Raw genomic sequence first — 22,823 nt, 5'->3', positions numbered from 1 at the left:
TGTACACTTATATTAGTAGTGGTAGTTATTATATTATATTATATATTTATTTCAGTAATTTTATTAACATAAATGGTCTCACTGTATTTAAAGAGCTCATGCCATGGAAAACTAATTTTTCCTTTTTTTTTAATAAAGGAGATAAATGTAGTGTCAACATTGTTTCCAAAGTTTTAAAATAAACTGTCTACACAGAGCATATATGGAAACTAAGCTTCAAAAACAGCCCATTTTGAAATCATCGTTACTGTGATGTCATGAAAAAACATTTTGACACATCCGTTCACACCGAAGTTATAAAAAGTGTTTCAGCCTGAACTGTTTTTGAATGATGTGCAAAACAAGGCAGCGCACCAGAACAGATTATTTACATATTACTTGTAAAAGACACAGTAAAAAAGGCAGCCTGTTTAATATCATAAGGTCATGTAAAAATGAATTGACTCTTTTGGTACCTAAACCCACACAAATGTCAAAAATGGACCAAGAACAAAAATAAAATACAAGAAAAATAGACTTTAGGCCCTTTAAATTTATAATTGTATATTCTTGTAGCAATTCCAAAATGAGAATCATTAGATATATAGATTATATAGATTTAAGATTTCACTTGACAAGATATTTTTTACAGCGTAGACGTTTGCGCCACTCGGAAGCCAATTCATTTAAAAATGTGCATCCAGGGACTCCATTCCTGCGTTTTGCCTGGAGACCCAGAATCACTAAATTCGCCTCTAACAGTGGTAACCAAGCAATTTTATGATATGGCACTCTGATGTGGTAACCTTGACTTCAGTGACACATTGGCGCCTCCCTGTGGTGATAGTAAGCAGGCTTAAACAAATTGTGGCAATGTGACATTATCGCCAGTTCTGTGCCAATGTTGGCCAGATAATGTCAATGAAATCAGTTTTGGCACCGCAGAGCATTGTGTCCTACTAATGGTGTTTTGTTTAAGTGTAGTGTCCATGGAAGCTTATCATGCGAGTCACTTTTGGCAAAAACTGTCAGCTGAAGAAATGGGTCATTATTAAAGCAAACACAATTCCTCTTACCCAAACTGCAGCCAGTCAGCCATTTGTACACTGTCAGTTTTGCAGTGGAGGTATGATGCTAACATCGTTAGCCATCCATTACTTGTTACTTACATTAGCCTCACAGCCACAAAACTAAAGACACAAACTTAGGACACAAAACATCTTGACTGACTACATTCGGAGTAAGGGTGGAAAATTCTGTAGTGCATGTAGAAGAACCTTTTTGTGACAACAGAAGAAACCACACAGCCGTTTATAACACCGCGTTTAATATCAGTTTTGAACTTCTGATACTGGAGGAGGTTGTCAACATTTTCCATTTCCCTCTGCCCCCACACACAATCTCATGGTACTGACAGCATATCATTTACAAAAAGTGAAAATCATACAAAAATGTAAGAAAAACAATCCAACAGAAAATGTGGGGGAGAAATTTTGATGATGGTGACAGACCATCTTGCATCTTCAGAGATTCAGTATTTCTGCATTTGTTTCAGGGCAGGGTATAGAATTTTTCCCCCATAAACTAAGTGCCAAGGACACAGACAAAAAGGCAAAGAACGTTGGTATAGGTGACAATGTCTGCGAAACACATTAACCTGCCCTTACCCACACTCTAAACCCCACACATGAAAAACGGAGAACAAGGGAGCTGGGCATGAAATGCTAACAAATCCTGAAAGACTGAAGCCTGCTGCCTTGCAATCAGAAAACCAAAAATCAAAAGTAAATCTCAATGTATGACAAATTGGGTATCTCTAGCACACTCTGAGAAGCCCTCTCACACAGGCTAGAGGTTGAAGGGGGCACAGCGCACACACTTCAAGGTGGCTGAGTGTGCTCACTTAAATGTGCAAGAAGACTCAACACCGAGTGTGTGCCAGTGCGTGTGTGAAAGGGGTCAGGTCATAGTTGTAGTTGGCCTGACTAATGGTCAGCATATAAGTGTATGAGTGGTGCGTTTTACAGAGCATCGAGGAGGCTGTCAATGCGTGAAATGAGCTCCTGCCTCTTGCTAGCCAGCGTTTTCTCCGATGTGATGTAAGTCTCCTTCTTCACCTTCCCAGCCACCAGCCGCTCCGATTCCTGACAGGACTGGTTGACCAGCTCCTTCACCTGGCCATCTAGCTTCTGGATCTCCCCCACCTGTAAGAGAAACATCAACAATGCTCAGTTAATCTACCGCTATTTACCATTATCAGCTGGTAAGTAGGTAAGTTTCTCTGCATTAACTTGACATGAATTTCATGCAAAAGCACCCTGAATAACTTTGATTACATCTTAAATGACTGAAATACATAAATTTTGAAACAATGTTGGAATTCCACTTTAAAGAAATAGTTTGGGGAAAGAAAATGAAATTTACAGTTTTTCCTGATCAGCAAAGACATGTTTTCTTCTTTTGTTCTGTACTGGAGCAACGAGACGAATGTAGCTAACAATCTTTAAAAATGGACAAAGTATATTGCATAGCTAAAAACAGTTGCAGCAGTCATCTTGAACCCTAGCCCTAACCCACACTTTTGTCACATTTTATAGACAACAGTGTGACATACAGTTTCAGAAAGTACATAAGGAAGTCTATACTGTATGAGGCAAGAGTGAGATTTGGGCATGCAGTTTGCAAGATGCTAATTGGTGGGGTATACAGTTCTATTACATGTTAGCTATATTAGTTTCTTAGCTTGAGTGCAAAACTCAAGAAGCAAACTTGGGACACCAAACATGTCTTGGCTGATTGATTACATTTGGGGTAAAGAGAAAACTCTTTAAACTTGCATTTTTTATTTCAGTTACTAGTTACATATAACTGTCAGTTCACTCCAACAACTGTCCTACTCAGCAAATTGGTTTCTAAACATTTCAGCTGCTTAATATCAAAGTTCCACAAGACGATCAACATAGCAATTACTAGACGGTCATTCAACACAGGCAACGTCAGCTTTTCTTAATGAGGCATTTCTTTAAAACTTAACCATGAAGATTTAAGTCACTTCTTGTCATTCAAAAAACTGAGCTGGTCGTACCTTCTCGGCCAGATCGGAGCCCTCAGCTTTGAGCCGGGCCTGCAGGGCTGCGATGTCGTTGGTGAGAGTGCGATGTTCAGCCTCTAGAGTCTTGCGGCCGCTGTTGAGGGCTCCAGTGTCACGGGACTGCTTGTAGCGGTTCACCACTTCATCCATTTGCCTGTACAGTCCCAGCCTCTTATTGACCAGGGTCAGGACCTGCTCTGTGATTGAGGCCACCTTCATCCGCACCTCTGCGGCCGGGTCCTGGGAAGAGAAGAAAAAAAAAATACAATGTGAGAGAGGGCAGTGCAGATCTGCTTTGTCTTTAGTCTTCAGATAGCTTCAGCAACTTTGCATCAAAGGTCAAAAACAGTACATTTGGAAAAGGGAGTGATGTCTGCAATATGTTATTTCGCTCAAAAGAATATCTACAGGTGTATCTCTGGCAGATATCTGCAGTTGGCTTTTATCAGAGTAGATAAAGCCTCTACATTACCTTTGTATCAGACAGAGATCTGAAGTAAGTTTATATCAGTAGGAGATATATTTGGTATGAGAGGAAACACCACCTGCAGTAGATTTGTATCAAGGGGGCATATGTAGTAGGTATTTATTACAGAAGGTACCACAGTGGTTCTCTGTGCTAGTCCTGAGACCCCATGCACTGCACACTTTATCTCTTTTTCCAGCTGTAACACATTTAACTAGGCTCATGAAGAGTTTAAAAACATGTTGAATTCTGTCAGGTATGTTAAGAAAACACAAAAATGTGCAGCTATGAGGGTCCACAACTGGGATGGAGATAGTATATAGGGATGCATGATTGTCAGAATAACACTTGTCAGAATCATACATACTTGCTGAATCATTTATCAGCAAATAATTGTTAAAAAAAATCTGGATTGGACAGAGGATTGAATTTCACAAATGTTTCATACCAATATTTGATGATGCATTCACTGTATTTCAAAGGAACTGATGGTTTATTCGATGTTGGGCTACTAGGCTGTTTTACACAAATTACAGGTTTTATGAATCTTCTAAGTGAAAAGAAATTAACATATCCTCAACTCAAATATTTAAGTGCACAACTGATTTTTTTTGCCGATTTTAACATATTGGGATTTAATATAAAATGAAATAAAATAAACAGCAAATAAAGAGATTGTGCATTAAAATGTGTTCACTGAAATTCACTAAGAAAATCAACAAAACATGTCATTTGAGTGGGGCACCCAAACTTTTGCATATGTCTGTAGTATCTGCCAAGTTTCTATTTGGGCAGTATCTGCAATAAGTTTCTATTCAGGAAAATGTCTGCAGCTGTACCTTGGTGATGGAGAAGTCGAGGCGCACATAAATGATGACAGTAAAGAACAGGATGTAGAAAGCTCCAACCACCAGCAAAGGCTCTTGCAGCATCAGAATCTTGTTGAAGGTGTAGTGAACCTGGAATCATGTACACAAATGAAATGCAGATAAATGCTTGAACACATAAATCATTATATGATCATGGGTGTTACATTACCAGCATGCAAAGACTATAACAAGACTCACAGCAAAGCAGCATAAAGCTGATATGGTAGTTCCATCAGTTTTTATGCCTAGCTTAATATTTAATACTGAACATCTTACCACCATGTCCTGAATGTGCTGCTCCACCAGGTTATTCTTGGTGGCCACCAGCACAGGCCTGCCGAATGTGTCCAGGTAGGTGTAGTGCAGTTGGTCAGGGCTACGGTCGATGGTGTATGGAGTGTCCAAATGGACATTCCTGAAGAAATAAGGAAGAGTATGTGAAACTTACTGATGTGTAAATAAGACTGTAATAATGCATAACAATAAAAACAGATCAATATAGATTAAATTAATATTGTCTGAGGCAATGCCTTGCCAGTCCATACTTTTGTTTTAATGAAGCTCTTAAAACACCTGAACCAGGTAATTAGTGTTGGTGGTATAGATTAAAATCATGGACTAACTGGGAGATCTCAAGAGACTGCATTAGAAATGTTGGGGTCTGATACCTGGCTCCCTCTGGAAGAATCACTTTCACAGTCATGTGGTCAATAACTTGGTCATCATAAACGTGATCAATGAGTCGCATTTTCAGTGCATACTGATCACCTGTGGAACAAAAACACATTAATTCTCTTTCAAATACTGCAATAAAACTTTGTAAAATGTATAGAAACAAATAATTCCCAAATGTGACAATATGACAAATAAGACATACAATGATCAAGAACTAATAGGGACCAGTTAGCACAAGCTTAACTTCATTAGAACTGTTAAATACCAAGGCATTTAAAAATAGCATTATTAGTGTTTTTTGGTTTTCTTTTGTTAAAAGTAAAACATCTGGTGGGACGCACCTAAGGTATAGAGATACTCGTAGCTGGGCAGATTGTAGCCAATGATGTAGTGGGTCTTCCAGCCTCCAAATAGGGGAAAGCGCGGACGGACTTCAACCTCAACGGAATCTTCCAGAACCTGCAGGTGAGAGGTGGAGATGTTGCCGATCTCATCACGATAGTAGACATCCTGGGCAGAGGCAGGGAGGATAGTCTGTGGGGAGAAGAAACACGAGACATTAGTTGTAGAGGATGAAAAGCAATCACATCTGGTTTGTGATGGAGAGCAAGGAAAAGTATTGTTATTATTGTATTGTATTGAAATAATAAGTGATCAACGGCACTGTTTATGATCCAAGACCATACCTAATGTCATCTGAATTCCAGCTCAGACTAATGGGTCTTAAACAGAAGGCTTCTATAACCAGATTAATAATTTGAAGCAAACATTTTGACCATGTTATAATAGTAGGTCATACTCTGTCACACATAGTGCTGAACAGTGAATTGTTTTTATATCACAACTTGAAAGAGCAGTTTTAATTATATAGTGTTTTATTTAATGTGGCCTTAAGTTTTAAGTAGGGAAATGTAAACTAATAACACAAAGCTTGTAAACTGGCAGCCTGACACACTGACAAATCTTGCTGGTTTTCTTGGGGGAGGTCTGAAGCTTAAAAATATAAATTTCAATAACAACCGCAATATTTGTCAGAAAAGTAAAAATTTGATATTTCATCACGTTGTTTAACCTTACTCAAAAACCATACAAGCAAGTCTATATGAGATCACTTAATAACCCCCCCTTATTAGTCCCATAACTCATAATACAAAACTGAAAAAGCAACTCTGGACCTCAAGCATGTCTTGGCTGATCAACTACATATGGGGTAAGGGGAAAATTGTGTAAAACTGATTTGTTGCCAAACTATTGCTTTGAAATATTTAGACTTTTGTCTTTGTTTAAAGACTGTCAGCATACCTTGAAGGACTTGACAGATGAGATGCCGCTGTCGGACTGCCTCTGGTAATCGTAGCGGGAGAAAGGCCCCTTCAGGTAAGCCCCAGTGTGTCTCAGGTCGATGGTCTCCTCCACAGCGATGTTGCCCCAGTGAGAAACCTCAATGGTGCGAGTGATGCTGCTAATTGTGAGGAAGGGGGTGTTGTTCTCATAGTGGATCTTCATAGTGTCCTACAAGAAACACAGACCACATTACACAGGTAAGTCCAGCTATAGTAAGCTAATCTTTCGCTCTAAAACATAGCAGGATCTCCAAACACAGCATGTAGTTCAAAACTACATTTGATCTATCAATGAAAATTCTAGGATAAAGTGTCAGCTAATCTGCATTCAGACAACTGGTCTGGCCATTAGGGTTGGGCATCATAACAGTAATAAGGTATGAACATGTTCTGTGGTGAGCAGAGCTTTTATCACGCTAGCAAAGCTAATGCTAATCAGTAGCTCTCTCCAAATCAGCAGCACTATTTTTATTTTATTTTTTTTTTTGTTGTTAGACAGTTTGACATTTTGACATTTATCGAACGCAGCTTTGGAAATTATCTACTAAGTTCAGTTATTTTGTGACCAAGCAAACTAAACTTTGCAAACTTGCTTGCAACATGCAATACATACAAACAGCAACTTCTTCAGTCATTTAACAATGAACCATAATTGCGACCAGCTTATCTGCCAAATCAAATCATGTCACATCATCATCACATTTACCTGGCTGAAGGGAGCTACATCCTTGAATGGACCATACTCAATCACTTCATCATTTTTGCTGGGGTTGCCCAGCTTGGTGTAACTCTCCACGGTTTTGGAGGCCAGGCGCACACGGGTGCTCTGGCTGCGGGTGGGGTAAGGTGAGTACAGGTAATGGTTCCCCTGGAAAACCACCAGCTGCCTCTCAGCTTGGGTGATGTGAGTGGGGAATGGGCGTAGCACGTGGGTCAGCATCGTCTCAACCTTAACGCGCAGCTTTCCGCCTGCTGCAAGAGCAGAGGGCAGCTGCACCTGGAAGAACGTTCCACTGCAAGAGGAAGAGAAGGGTGACTGAGGATCAAGAGAGCCAGTATGGCAATCCTGTAGCTAAAGGAAGAGCTCAGCACAAAATTAAATTCACATAATTTTCTACATTTTTGGTGTCCAAATTTTACTTCTTTAGTTCAGCGCAGGACCTATGAGGCTAATATTGCTAACAAACACTAGAAACCAACAGTCAACCGAACCTTTTCTTTAAACTATTAAAGAGGAAAGAATGATAAATATTAGTTTGCAGCCTCAGTACACAACAGAACAATGACTGCAAGATGAAGATATGAGAACTATGGTGAATCACACACAGTGATTTGCATATAGCCTAACACATAGAAACAGTCTTAGAATCACAGACTGAAACCTGCTTCTGAAGCAAAATGCTTTGAGGAATTACACAGACTTGTTGTACAACTGACTAAGATGCTTTCTAAGTGAACTGACAACTTTCCCCCGTTCTTTAAGACATTCCTGCCATCTATGATGGATGCTCACCTCCGACCATGGACGGCAGTCTCCTTCAACTCCAGAGATTCATCCTCCTCTTCTTCACCTTTCACCTGTGTACGACATGGGACAGATGTTGACTGCCAGTGCCATATTTCTGTTTTGCAAATGTGCAGCAGAAACAATGGCCAAACCTGTTTGTTATGATCCCAATGTCAGTTACATCAGCAGTGACTCATTTGCATGGGCTTTTGTCCTACTTTAGGACTAGTGCTTCCCTTTTGCCTAACATACATACACAATGTGTCAAAAGGTTTGTAGACTCCTGCTCATCTAACATGAAACCCAATGGTATCAGTAGTGAATCTGTTCCCCATTGGCTGCGGTAACAGGCTCTTCTCTACGCTTCACACTAGATGTTAGAAAATTGTAATTTTAAATGCATTCAGCTACAAGAGCATCAGTGAGGTCAAGTACTGATACTGAACGACTAGTTCTGGATCACAAATTCCACTCCAAACTCATCTCAAAAGTACTGGATGGTGCTCCATCGCTCTGGAGCAGTGGTTACCAACCCTCTTCCTGGAGATCTACTTTCCCACAGAGTTTAGATCCAATCTACATCTAACATGCTGCCCCTCCCCATATCTAACACTACTGCATCTGATCCAGCCAAATGACAACTATTGAAGAATTTAATAAGCTAGGGCAGTTGTGCCAAATTGTGGCTGGAACTAGATTTCACTGGAAGGTAAATCTACAGGACCAGGGTTGGTGATCACTGCTCTAGAGAATACAATTCCACAGCAATTTCTAGACTGGGGGGCGTTATAGAAGCACTCTGTAGTTCTACAATTACAGACTGTAGTCCATCTGCATACATTTTTATGCATGCAGATGGACATCTCCCCCCCCCAGGACCACCACAGAGCAGTTATTAACTGGTGGTGGATCATTCTCAGCACTGCAGTGACAGTGACATGACGGTGGCGTCCACCAACCAAAAATATCCAGCCAACAGTGTCCTGTGGGCAGCATCCTGTGATCACTGATGAAGGACTAGAGGATGACCAACACAAACTGTGCAGCAACAGATGAGCTATCGTCTCTGACTTCACATCTTCAAGGTAGACCAAGAGTGTAGGAGTGTCTAATAGAGTGGACAGTGAGTGGACACAGTGTTTAAAAAATCCAGCAGTACTGCTGTGTCTGATCCACTTGTACCATCGCAACACACACTTCAGTGTCACTGCAGTGGTGGGAGTGAGCCAACGTAATACCTGCTCTGTGATGATCCAGTGGGGGTCCTGACCATTGAAGAACAGGGTAAAATGGGGCTAACAAAGTATGCAGAGAAGCAGATGGACTACAGTCTGTAATTGTAGAACGAAAAGTGCACCTATATAGTAAGTGAAGTTGATAAAATGGACAATGAGTGTTGAAACAAGGAGGTGGTTTTAATGCTGTGGCTGATTAATATTTGGTTTACTTCAATGATGAAAAACGGAGCAGCACTGAAAAGGGACTCAAATCCATATATTTACTCAACCATGTTGGTACAGTTACATTTAAAGTAAACATGTAATAAGGAGTAATGTGTAATTTACAGATACAGTTTGTACAACAGCAGAATGTATGACAGGACAGACGGAAGTGCCTCCTTTAAGCAGCGCTGACGTGTCCCGCAGCCGCGCACAGGCCGGAAGAGCTGCAGAAATGCGCTAACTAGCTAACGCTAACATAAATACCAAACCACTAAATAATATCCATACACTGATAATTTACAGGTTTTCAATTCAGCCATGTAAACCACTATACATTTAAGATATTACTCACTCTATGCGACCAGTACTGAAGGAATCTGCAAGATAACTAACTAGCTAAGTCTGAGCAGCGTTAGTTAAAGCTAATGCCCATGAATGAGAGATGCTAATGCTAGCAGCTCACTGCCACAAATACAAATACGAGCACAGATTGCTTATTTATTTACTTCACATTTCACATACATTTACATTAATGTGGCTGAATATGATGCCATTATAAGTGCACTAAGAAATGTGCAAGGTAACCTTAAAGAGGACGAGGCTGAAGCTAGCTTTCTATCCGAATTTTCCGTTCCACCTTAAATAGTGCAGCACTTCCAGCTTCTCAGGCGCCGGAACGTAGTTAACCGCTGTACCATTTAAGGTGGAACGGAAAGCTCGAGCAGGAAGCTAACTCCAGCCTCGTCCTCCTTGCATGTCCGCCCCTTTCACCAAGCTAAGCTAACTCGCTAAGCTGTTTCTGCTCAGGTTAACGTTACTCACAGAGGCCCCGATGTAAGCCAGGTGAGGCCCGAGCTCCGGCTCCAAAGCCAGAGTGAAGCTCTGAACAGGTGAGCCGCCCTGGTTCGCCAGCAGGATCTCCGTGGAGATCTTAGCGAGGTGCGTGCTGAGGTCCACGGTGCGCTTCACCTCTTCATTCACCAAACCGTCAGCAGCAGCCCCGCACAGCAGCCAGCCGACGGCGAGTAAAAGGCAGGGGTAGAAACGCAGAGCAGCTCCTCTTCTCTGCATTGTTTAGCGATGTTGCATTCAAATTTAAACTAAATTCCCGAGTCGTTGGGGTGAATGAATGTGGACGCGGAGGAAGCGCCGCCGCCGCTGGAAGGATGACGCTTCGTTCAGTCTCGCAGGCAGTGACGCAACGGCAGCATGGCGGGCCCGTCAAAAAAAAAGCTGTTCTTTTTCTTTTCAGATGTTTAAAGCATGGAAGGTCGTTATTTTAAAATTTTATTTCTTATTTTATTATAATGCTACCACTCTATAGACTACTACAGGGTTCCATAATGAGATTTGCAAAGTTGTATAACACTAAGAATATAATTAAAAACTATATATATATATATATATATATATATATATATATATATATATATATCAGACCAAAAAAAAAAGAAATTGTGTGTGTATGTAAAATGTATATGTCCTCAAAAAACCCCAGACATTTGACTTATTTAACAATATTGGCTGTAAGAATACTGTATTCCATTGATGTTCTGGCTGCTACCTCTGATTGCTTTGCTCATATACGCTAGGCTGTCCACTAATCTGCTAATATGTCGTAGCATTTTACATCTACCTTTGCACAACTCCACATATTCCTCAGTACAATGTACTGTCTGTGTTCTGTTTTGTATGTATTTTTTTTCATACTTAGTGCACTGTATTGTCTGCACTGTGTATATTGTATTGTCTAGCACTTTGATTGCACCATCTTCTTGGAGGAATGGAGGAATACTTTCTATTGGGTGGTGGCTGTCCTAAACCCTAACTCCTAAATTTAAACTTGAGAAAATAATACTTTTACATTGTGTTTTTTTCTTTTAATATCTTATTTTTTCAGCCACACCCTGCATTTTACAGCAGGAAATGAAACTGCATCCCTGTCTCTCATGGCCACATGGTGAGGAATTAGATCCCATTGTTTTGAAGTAAAAATCTTTTGTAATTACTTATTACAATACATTTATTTTAATGAACGGTATTATGATTTTATGTGTGTACAGCTGTTCAAAGCTGTGTTTTCTTGCAATATATATATATATATATATATATATATATATATATATATATATATATATATATATATATATATATATATATAAAAGCAAGGTTCTTAAATTTCCATATATCATTTAGCCATGAAGTGACTTACCATGTTTTTTCTCTCCCAGCTTAAGACTAGTGTAATTGTTCACATATTAACTTTGATAAAATAAAAACTCAAGAAGTACTGTGAATGGCAGTTTATTGAAACACTAAGCCAGCAGCAAATGCTATTTGTTCTGAAATGCTTTACAGTTAACCAAAATGAGAAGATATGAAAATTGCCACTTCATATGAAAAATTGCCCACAGGCTACACTGAACACTTTTTAACTTGCTTTCATTCACCTAACTAATTTCAAACAATCTTAAGACTAATGAAGATAGACAGGTAATGAAGGCATTGACAGGTGAAGTTTTACAACATTTTATGAAAATGTTTTTTTTTTCTATCTTAGAGCAACAGTTAATTACAAACTAAAATGCAAACGCATTCAAAGTGCTATGAAATTCCATGAACACTAACAAAGTCAACAGACTACACTTAACATTTTACAAAATCACACATTAAAACCCAACACGTGATACATGTATTAGAGATTGAAGAGGAATGGTTTAGATCAGTGGTGTCACACACCAGTCCTTGGAGGCACAGTTTAGTGTTGTCTTCATTTAAAACATTTGATTCAACTCCAATTCAAATCCAGCAAATTGTAAAGCTTTGTGAATCAAATCGGGGCGTTGGAGCCGGGAAAATGCTAAACTGTGTGGTCCTGTAGCTCTAACATTACTGACTTTTGATATCTTTACATTAGATGTTTTGAATATTGTAAGTGTGCCGAATGTTCAGAGTATCTTTCAGCATCAGGTCTCTCAGTCTCCACAGAGCATCAACCATAGTGGTGTGAGCCCCCTTGCTCTTCAGCCAATGAGAGGGAAGTCTGCTTTCCTGTTCTTTTGTAAGGCGTACATCTTTCCTACGAGCTGAGATAAAAAAAAGACACAGCTTTATCAATTCAGTACCTAAAACTGAGATACCTACTGACTCAAAACAGTCCTTCAAGAGCTGCAGTGCTTACAGCTATTTACTCAAACTATGTATCGCGACACCTGATTGCATTGATTAAGTTCTATTCAATGTAAGGAAGGTGGCCTTATCAGCAAAATCAGCTGATGTTATTTAACATCTGGAATAAAACCACACAGAAGCTGTGCACCTACGGTGTATTCGGACAGTCCTCATAAATTCTGAAAACAGACGTCATCAAACTGTAACTACCAGTTGGTGGTCATTGGCAACTGGTTAAAGTCATCATGATTCTGAGATCATAGTGTATTTTCTTTCCACACCATACACAGAGTGAAACACACTCCATGACAGGGGCAATTGTTGGATGATATTGGTTAATATTATTTATCCCTGTCCCCTGGTGCATGGTTACGTAGCCAAAAGGTGGGCAGAAATCACTACATTTCAATGGAAGATTATAGGAAAACAAGAATTTTGTCTTTTGATATTATATGATAAATATCATGCTTAATATGACCACGGACAAGAATTAACAAGATAAAAAAAGGATTTTTGAACAATACATGTAACAACATCTAGAAACATAGCCGACTTCTCTGGGCTTAAGCTCATCTGAAATGGACTGATGCACAGTGGAAAAGTTTATGTGGTCTGACGAGTCAACTTTTAGACTGTTTATGGAAATATCTCAGGGCCAAAGAAGAAAATGAGCATCCAGATTGTTGCCAGCATAAAGTTCAAAAGCCAGGGTCTGTCATGCTATGGAGGTGTGGCATGGGTAACCTGTACATCTGTGAAGACGAAACGCTGGAAGATATATACACATCTTTGGAGCAACATATGCTGCCTTCTAGACAACATCTTTTTCATCTATGCTTATTTCAATATGACAATGCTTAGATATTCTGCATGTGATAACAGAATGGCTGCATAATCAGAGTATTGGTGCTAGATTGGCCTGTCTTCAGTCCAGACCTGTCTCCCAATGGGTCACAAAAGCCACTACACTTTTACAGGAAAACAAGAATTATGTCTTTTAAATGATATATAAATTGTGCTTAACATGACCACGGATATTATTAACAAGGTGGAAAAAAAGGTTCATTTTTATTTCAGATTGATCTGAAGTATCCTATGAACAATATATATGAGCCTGAGATAGACCTATTTTTTTTCTAGTTGATGATAAGTCATAAACTTGGGTAATATGGAACCCACTTTCACCACTTGTTGTTTTAAGACTTTTGTTATCCATCTTCTTTGTGGTGACCTCAGAAATACACAGGGACCATCTGAACACACCACTTCTTTAGGGGCATACCTTTACAGTGTATTGAAGAAAGGGTTGAAAATATTGTGAGGCTCACCTGAGAGTGTCTGGTCCCATTTGCTGACAGTAGAAGACTCTGAATTCAGTCCTTCTATGTACCTCAGGTAGGTCTCTGAGTGCAGGAGTCTTTGTGGTTTGGGTGGTGGAGCCACAAATATAGGAGTGGACGGCTGCTGGAGGGCAGGCTGCCCCACCTGCCCCTGCCCGGGGTAGGGTGGTGGTGCCTGCTGATTGGGACCCATCACACCCACCTACAGAGACACACATGTGGCTTAACACAGAGAGATGCAACAAGTACTAGCAGAAGTGGGTGTGTCAGGATCCGAAAGATGCCTGTGTCATCAGTAGCAGGTTTTCTTCTTGTATGCCAGTCCTCTTTTTATGCTGACCTCATATATACAATAACTAATTTTATTAGTTTACTGACTGGAGCTTTTAAGTGATGTTTCAGACAAACATCAAATGTATACATTTTTCAGCTTAACCCAAATATAGTGAATCCCCCGAGATACATCTGGTGTTTTTTTGCTTCTTAGTGTTGTACTGGAGCTATGAGGACAATGCAGCTACACTGATGGGACATACTGATTTCTATAAAAATGGACCAAAGTATAAACAAAATTCATGCTTCATTGTTTTTAGCTATGCAATGTACTTTTGTCCATTGTTGTATATCACAGTATATCATAATGTGTCAGAAAGTACATAAGCAGGTCTATTTGAGATTACTTGACAATGTTACGTGGTTTGAGGGAAGTGTGTGTTGATTTACCGTACTGTACAAATATCACAGAACTATTTAATTCAATTATTTAAAATTAATTTACTAATTACACAGAAGCTTCAACAACTATATACAATATCAATATTCAGTATTTAGTGTGTCCACACTTTTGCCTTTATTACAGCTTCTATTCTTTTCAGGAGACTCTCTTTAGTTTTTCAAAGAAATCAGCAAGGATATTCTTCCATGCTTCATGTGAACAACTCCCAAGTTCAGTCTTAGAAGCTGGTTGGATTTTCTACTTCTCATGATTCAAGTAATCCCAAACATTTTCCCTGATGTCAAGGTCCGGGCTCTGTGCAGTTGCAGTGTTCTAGTAAAGATTTACTTCTTTTTTGTCTATTTCCTTTTTTCAGACCCATAGTGTTGATTTGTCTCCTCACAGTGGAAGGATGGACAGAAGCACCTGTGGATTTTGTCACATCTGTAGCAAGAGTGGAGCTTGATTTTCTGCTCTCTCTCAAAGATGAAAGCTTTAAATGCTGTTTATCTGATGGTGACAGTTTTGGTGGTCTACAAGGTCTTGCATCTCTGTTAAGAGCCCCATTTTCTCTGTACCTTTTAATGATTTTTTGAACTTCAGTTTTGGAAACTCTGGATTTTTCACTTATTTTCTTTTGACTTTCACTTTTTTATGCACCCTGATTATTTAATCTCCTCAATGATATCCCATGAAAAATGATCAGCTTATGAAAAATTAAGTACTTAATGGCTGGAAATAATATAAACGTTGAGTGGTGTCTGACTTCTGCATTATTGCTTTGAAGGGCATTAGCAACAACTGCATTTCCGTTCTACATTACCTGAGCTCCATACGGGGTTCCTGCAGTCCCAGGAGCCATTCCATTCATACCTGTGAAAGCAGTCGCAGCACACAATGAGAGTACAGACTAAGTTGTGAGTCACCGGACAACCAACGGTTAAGTGATACACTGAGGCCTTTCTATACAAGTCTGTACTCTTTTGTTTAGTGAGAAATTACCACTAGCATATGCACCGTAACATGGCAGCTACAGTTAGACTACTAAATGCTTATTCTGTTACTGTTAATAAGAATAAGAATGTTTAGTCTGGCTTAGTTTACTGGATTATACATCACAGTTGATAATTAGATTGGACTGATAATAAGATAATTAGATACATTACATTAAAAATGGAGTATCCATTGTTCTCAAACGTGGTGTTACTTCTTACAACAAAAGCAAAGTGTTTATGAAACAACACCACATCTCTCTTCTTCAATCCAGTTTTCATCGGCAGGTTAGTGCAAGCCCCTGAACCTATGGTACAGGTAGCCCCTCCAGTTTGAGTTAGAGAGGCAGACAGGAAGCAACTGCAGAGGTGGTGGGGGGGGGGCATGTAGCTGTGGAGCTGTCCTTACCCGGGTAAAGCATGCCTGGCAGCCCAGGCATGCCCTGCAGGAGGTGGTGGGGTAAGACAGGCACCCCCATGTGATGTGGCGGCATGCCAGCCATACTAACAATCCCATCAACGGGACCTGGCCGTGGCAGCATGGGCGGCCGGTAGCTACCAATCATGCCTTTTGAAGAGCGAGGGGAGGAAGGATGGCAACACAAGAGATCCATGCATCAGTAAAACATGCAGCTAGCTAGGTGAAATCCATGCACTGAGCTTGACAAAAGAGAGATAGACAGCTTATTGTGTTGGTACATGACAGAAACATTGTTTATCGAAAATAAGGGTTACATGGACTGTTACAAGTCATGCACATGCAACTGATTAACTTAAAGGAATACTCTATTATTCAACCTAATCTCTATCAGCCATATCTGTGTCGTATGGTCAATTACCATGGATAATATAGCTCATAACAGAATTTCAAAAATGTTGGGACAGAAAAGCAGTGATTTATAAATCAACTTTGTATTTAAATGAAAAAAAATCTAATATATGCTTATTCTGAAATTGATGCCAAATACGTTCCAAAAACGTTGGGACGAGCAATTTAAGACCAGGCATGTTGTCAAATGTCAAAAAACATCTTAAACAGGTGGGGCAATCTGGTATAAAGTAGCATCCAGGAAAGTCCTTTATGAGCAAGCATGGGTCAAGGCACACCACTTTGCTAAAAGTGTGTCAGCGAATAACACAACAGTTAAAGAGCAACATTCCTCAATGAGTAATTGCAAAGATTTTAGGTATTTCACCACTGTACATTATATCATCAAAAGATTCAGGGAATCTGGAGAAATCTCGGTCCTTAAAGGGCAAGGGCGAAAAACATAAATGAATGTCCATGATCCTTTGATCCCTCAGAAAGCACTGCATTAAAAATTGGCATGTTTCCGTGATGGACATCGCTGTACGGGCTCAGGAATACTTTGAAAACCACTGTCAATAAACACTGTTTGTCACTGTATTCACAAATGCAAGTTAAGACAGTATTATGGGCAGATGAAGCCATATATCAACTGTCCTCCTTACTGTACTTTCCTGTGCAGAGATTAGTTCCAACCTGCATCTAACATGCTGCCCTACTAAACACTAACACATCTGATCTAGCCAATCAGGAACTTAATAAATTAGTTAGTTAGCTGGAGCTGGCCCAAGTTCATATGAAATGGAAGCCTGTTTTGTGGTTTCACAAGACACCATTTCAAATTTTTATGGAAATAGGGGTTGTCATGTTCTCCGGGCCAAAGAAGAAAAGGAATATCCAGACTTTCACCAGCGTAAAGCTCAAAAGCCAGCATCTGTCTTCGTATGGGTGTGTATTGCTTGTTGCATGGGTAACTTGCACATCTGTGAAGGCACCACTAACACTGAAAGACACACGCATTTTGGAGCAACATACGCTGCCTCCTAGACAACGGCTGTTTTGTCTATGAACATTTCAACATGACGACGCTAAGCCACATTCTGCATGTGATAACAGCATAGCTATGTAATCTGAGAGTGTGAGTGCTAGACTGGCCTGCCTGCAGTCCAGACCTGTCTCCAAAAGAAAATGTGTGCCACATTATGAAGCGCAAATAACCACATGAAGGACCTGTGTGGTCGTGCAGCTGAAGATGTGTACACAGAAGGATCACAATTTTTTTTTTAATGGTGTCTTCAGTCTCTAAATGATTATTATGGTTTTTTTTTTTAAAAGGAAAGATGATGTAACACAGTGGTAAACATACTCCTGTCCCAACTTTCTTTGGAACGTGCTGCAGGCATCAAAGTCAGAATGAGAATACATGTTCTAAATTTTCTATTTTTAAGTTCAAGGTAAAAAAAAAAGTTTTGTTGTACTGTTTTCACTTTAATACAAGTCAAACAGAATTTACTAATCACTGCTTTTTGTAAAATTAGCATTTTACCTATTGTCCCAACTTTTTTGGAAGTAAAGTTTGTATTGTCTGTTGTAAAAATTGTCTGTGGTAACAGTCTGTATGGTATAGCTGTAGATAAATAAAGAGATTATGTTGAAAAGTACCTGATTATTCCTTTAAAGTGAAAGATTTTAATATCATGATGATAAAACTATGATGCATTCAAATTCATCCTATATTCTCAGGGTGTAAACTTTTTGTATTAAGGATGAATTAGGAAGAATGAAGAATGGCTGGAAAAAATAAAGCATATTAGCAGTTAGGCTTCTTATTGCAGCTCTATGTGGCACCGGTGAGGTGCATCCACTGCATCTGAGAGGGGTTACCTGCCATAGGTGTCATGCTGTGGTTAAGCATCCCCATAGGGGTCGGAGGGGGCACCACCCCCATGAGCGCCCCTACTGGGGTACCTGCTCTCGGGGAGTTCTGCTGCTGAGCCGCCCTCTCGCGTTCCTGCTGCTCGGCTACTTTAGCTGCCCGCTCTGGAACAGACAGGTACATACAACACTGACACTGAGTGACCATTGGAATGCTGACAAGGTGGGATTAGCTGAAAAACCTGAAATTATCAACCAATTGATCAATCAATCAAGACTGCCTTTAAAATATTTTCTGATTTTTGATTACGCCAGTGTGCACTGGTAGGCAGGTAAACATAACATTAACCATTAATATCATGTTTCACCTTCCCCTCCAACCAGCCCCACCTATCATCAAGCAAAAACACTCATCTGGCTCAGAGACCCATGTTTCATTCAGAAATACATCATGGTACCAATTTATGTTGACTTTAAAGAAAAAGCATTCTGAACTGCCTGACCTTCATACTCAGCTTTCTTGGCGGACTCCAGGTTTCTCCACTCTGTGCCTACAAGGCGGCTGAGCTCCCCGAAGGAGAAATCTGGGTGCTGGGCCTTGATCACAGCCCGCATCTCACTGCTGAACAGGATGTAGCCACTCATATTGATCTTCCTCTTTGCTCCCTCCTTCTTCGACAGGCCCTTAATGGACTTGGGTGTGGACTGTCAAAGACAAAGTGAAAGATGCGGTGAGGGCAAGCTTTCGTTCAGCCTTTAACAACATGGCAGAACCCTGGTCTCTGGACTGGGCTACCACACAGGCATGAAAAGTCCCATAGCCTTTAATGGGCAATTTACAGACACTTAAAAGCTTCTGCAAGTACTCTTCTCCACTCACACTGCATCTGTTCATTCATCTATTCACATTCTATGTAATGATGATGGCAGATTTCTTGACTCTGGCTAAGACTTCATTCACCTGTGTTTGTGGATACTGCATCATGTCTATGTCACTGGCTAGTGGTGTCTGCAGCTGAGGTATGCCTTGGGCATCTGAGCCTTCACCATCATCATCACCCAGATCCTCCAGCTCTTCATCCGTCATATCTGCAAACTTGGCCTCCAGCTCTTCAATCTTCTTGTCCAGCAGGGGGGACGGCTCCTTCTGAGGCACTATCAGCTTTCTGGCACAGAAACAGGAATGTGTGAGTGACAGATCTAACTACTGGACTATGAAGAGTCTTCCATTAGCATAATAGCATTAAGATTATCCTAACTATCAGACAAATGCTGTGTAAGAAATGTCCCCCCTAATGTCTTCATTGGAATTCAGGAGTACTATATAGAACAGTATTATAAAGAACTGAATTTGTGAATTCAAGTAAATGGCTTGAAATATGGGTATTCCATGTCTGTTATACCCTACAGGGCTATAGCCCTAAAGAGTATAATGATGTACCCTAAGGAATACCCATAATGTTCTGCTCTATAGCAGATATAACAGTGCATGGAGGGTTTTGTAAAAGTGTACAGGATATTCTTCATGTTTGTAAGGTCCACTACAAATGACAGAGCCCCCAAAATAGTGCACTATATAGCAAAAGCGCCCTTGTTTCTGACAAAGACAATGTGTTCAAAAAGATACAGCAAATAATCTTGTTGTTCTGACCTCATAGTGACCTTACATGTTCTATACTTACATGTTTTAAACTTCAATGTTCAATACTTATAATACAGGAGCAAGACTTTTACTGTTTATTTCTTAATCATTAGTAATTCTTTCAAATAACATTAGTAATTCTTTCAAAAAAACTTGCCTAAAATAATAGATTTCATCCTCCACTACTTTGGCAGATAAAGAAAAGCGTTTCAGGCCTTTGAACTTCTTCATCTGTTTCTCGCTTTCGATGTAGCGACTCTCACAAAGCAACACGTCTTCTTCTGGCACTTCGGTTGGACGGCACGACAGGTAGTCTTTAAACGAGGACACTGCACACTTCCCTAAGGAACAGACAAGGGTGGGAGAGGGTACTAGAATTAATGGTCAGAGAAAAAAACTGTGATCAAAGACAGTGACCACTCGCTTCTACTGTCTTTTTCAATTAAGATGCTATTATCTACAGAGTTTTGTGTTGAAAAGCAGTACTCAGACTCTAAATCTGACTTTCAACTAATATTTCCATGACCACTAAAGATCAAAGTGAGAAGAATTCTACAGATTTTTCAAGTTTTCTGCATAATTCAATTGCTGAGATGTAAACAAAGTCATCCAGAGTGGTTTGATGTGAAATGGTTAATGGTAGAGAAACTTACTGATTCAGATTTTCATTACAGTGATGTTGATAGGAACCAGTAGTCATGATGTCTTCAATGACATCAGTCCAAAGCTGCTATTAATTTTACAATCTAGTGAACCTACACGTGTCTTTTGAGTTTTTATATTTAATGCTGATGATGGAAAAATAGTGGCAATCCAAAAAAAAAAGCTGTATTTTGAGGAATTGTATTGTATTTTGCCTCACAAAGCCTTGGATGTACCTTTGCACTATTAATAACTTTCGAAAAGTACATTTTAAGCCAAAACTTCATATTAAACTATTATCTCAAAGGTCTCAAACATCAGGCAGCATATGTAATACCACTCTGTAAGGGAGCTCTTTAGACATCTAGTTCCTATCACCACCACTGTGAACAATTCTGACTTGGTAAATTTTCTAGAATGGAACATTTCACATCAAGCCACTCTAAACGCTGCATCTTAATGATTTATCTATGCAGAAAATTTAAAAAATCAGAGGAATTCCTCTTCAAAATCTCTGGACCTGAAGGGCCGCTAACTCCATGACAGCACATCAAGTAGTTTAAGAAAAGTAAATGCTGAACATTGATGTGGTCCCTCAGGACTGGCATCTGGGATGCTTTAACACTGTTAAACTTAAAACTGTCAGGGAAATAATCTAAAGTTTAACTTTCATAAGTCACAGATGGAGCAGTGAAGGATACCTGTAATGCAGGTCATCGGGCAGGACTCCTCCAGGTTACTGAGGAACACTTCCTTTTTGTAGAACATCTTGGTAGGTTCATGTTCAGTCTCTTCAGGGTAGATGAAGATTGGCCCGAAAAAGTAGGCAGCCCCATCTCGCACCCACATTTTCTCTATCCTGTTACATCACAGACCCACAAGGGGATCGGCTTATAGCGCTGTGTCACAATAGCATCATTACATAACATTCAAACCTAAGGACCATTAAGTCTTCTAAGGACCATGCTCTTCTCAAATGAAAGGTCATAGGAGGAGAGATATTGTCCAGAATGTAAGCTGAATAATGAGCCAAGGCAGATGAACAGAAAGATAAACATAAAAACAATCCATGACTTCTTAAAGAGGAATTTAACCAACTTTTAAAAATGTATACAAGTCATTCAAAGTGGTTTGATGTGAAATGGTGGAGAAATTTACAGACTCACATTTCACATCAAACCACTCTGAATGACTATTTTTACATCTTAACAATTGAATTAAGCAGAATTAAAAATTAAATTAAGAATGTCATTGTTGTACCTGCCCACTCGGTGGCGCACAAGGCCGTGAGAGCGGATATAGACGCAGTCACCCACTTTCAGCCACATGTCATTGTAGCAGAACTGCTCGTAATACTGGCAGCCTGGCTCGCCGTTGCTGACCTCTACAGGAACGTCCTCCTTCTCCTGCAGATATGAGGTCATTACATTCCACAGCACAAAATGAGACCCACATTTGCTTCCTGCTGATTTATTTTTCATAAAAGGGCAATTCATTTGTGCAGTCTGATGTTTCTATGAGGAAACAACATAACTAGTACAATGTAAATTAGCTGTGAAAAGAACAGTTCAGTGAAAACTGATGATCAGTCAAGACACGTTTGGTGTCTGAAATTTGCTTGTACACTGTATGACATGCTGTTATCTATAAAAATTAACTAAAGTATGGACAAAATCTAAATTTAAGATGGTTGCAGCTATCCTTTTATAGCTATTCAACAAAACTTTGTCCATTTTTAAGCAAGTCTGTGATCATTTTGGCCTACCGTTTGCACAATGGCTCTAAGTTTCTGTTACTAGTTAGCTACATTAGCTTGGTAGCTCCACAGCAAAACTAAAGAAACAAACCTTGCACAACACATACAGTACTGTTCAAAAGTCAGAGACTATCCATTTGCTTAAGTCAAAATGGCCATTAAGTAAAAGTTTTTAATATTTAATCGTGAGTAAAACAAGAAGAAAACAGTTTTTCAAAGAAATCTGCAGGGATATTTTTCCACACCTCCAGAGTTCAGTCTTAGACGTTGGTCTCTTTTTCTGCGTCTCACAATCCAAATAATCCCCAACACTTTCTATGTTCAGGTCTAGAATCTGGTGTGGTCAGTCCATTGTTCCGGGAACACAGACAGCTTCTTTGCAATTTTTCTCCTTTTCTTAACAGCTACACATCATTTTAGACCCATAGCATTATCTTCTCAGTGGAAGGATGGACAGAAACACCTGTTGATTTTTTCAGATCTGAAACAAGAGTGGAGCTTGGATTTCTC

General features: G+C 39.7%; 2 protein-coding genes across 4 annotated transcripts in view; both read right to left on the bottom strand.

The window, feature by feature from the left end:
* Positions 1-1,289: 1,289 nt before the first annotated feature.
* Positions 1,290-10,574, bottom strand: rpn1 (ribophorin I). Its single transcript, XM_036559380.1, has 10 exons — positions 10,195-10,574; positions 7,937-8,001; positions 7,130-7,436; positions 6,383-6,592; positions 5,422-5,614; positions 5,074-5,173; positions 4,682-4,820; positions 4,376-4,495; positions 3,065-3,310; positions 1,290-2,183 (listed from the first exon to the last, which is right to left on the bottom strand). Exons 1-10 carry the CDS (start codon positions 10,441-10,443, stop codon positions 2,001-2,003), a joined length of 1,812 nt encoding a protein of 603 aa, XP_036415273.1. The 5' UTR covers positions 10,444-10,574; the 3' UTR covers positions 1,290-2,000.
* Positions 10,575-11,660: 1,086 nt separating this feature from the next.
* pbrm1 (polybromo 1) overlaps positions 11,661-22,823 on the bottom strand; it is a 30,822-nt gene continuing 19,659 nt past the window's right edge. Inside the window, exons 21-30 of one of the 3 annotated variants that reach the window (XM_036559382.1) lie at positions 21,818-21,963; positions 21,259-21,416; positions 20,073-20,256; positions 19,235-19,439; positions 18,777-18,978; positions 18,283-18,438; positions 16,000-16,158; positions 15,422-15,471; positions 13,872-14,085; positions 11,661-12,458 (exon numbers count right to left, since the gene is read on the bottom strand). In XM_036559382.1, the coding sequence (XP_036415275.1) occupies positions 12,286-12,458; positions 13,872-14,085; positions 15,422-15,471; positions 16,000-16,158; positions 18,283-18,438; positions 18,777-18,978; positions 19,235-19,439; positions 20,073-20,256; positions 21,259-21,416; positions 21,818-21,963 (1,647 nt within the window). In that variant the 3' untranslated portion in view covers positions 11,661-12,285. The remainder of the gene's footprint in view (positions 12,459-13,871; positions 14,086-15,421; positions 15,472-15,999; positions 16,159-18,282; positions 18,439-18,776; positions 18,979-19,234; positions 19,440-20,072; positions 20,257-21,258; positions 21,417-21,817; positions 21,964-22,823) is intronic. The other 2 variants (XM_036559383.1, XM_036559384.1) reach the window with 2 other exon arrangements.

Source organism: Colossoma macropomum, unplaced genomic scaffold (genome assembly GCF_904425465.1).
Source record: "Colossoma macropomum unplaced genomic scaffold, Colossoma_macropomum, whole genome shotgun sequence".
Classification (NCBI taxonomy): Eukaryota; Metazoa; Chordata; class Actinopteri; order Characiformes; family Serrasalmidae; genus Colossoma; species Colossoma macropomum.
The sequence above is the reverse complement of the archived record's forward strand: the minus strand, read 5'-3'. Positions and strand labels throughout refer to the sequence as shown.

What these genes read in the sequence shown, in the direction of transcription:
- rpn1 (XM_036559380.1), bottom strand. Translation starts at nt 10,443, where the DNA reads ATGCAGAGAAGAGGAGCTGCTCTGCGTTTCTACCCCTGCCTTTTACTC. An exon ending in ATTCTTCCAGAGGGAGCCAG is followed by an intron (nt 4,821 to 5,073) that starts GTATCAGACCCC and finishes TTATTTCTTCAG; the next exon opens with GAATGTCCATTTGGACACTC. An exon ending in GCTCCGATCTGGCCGAGAAG is followed by an intron (nt 2,184 to 3,064) that starts GTACGACCAGCT and finishes TTTCTCTTACAG; the next exon opens with GTGGGGGAGATCCAGAAGCT.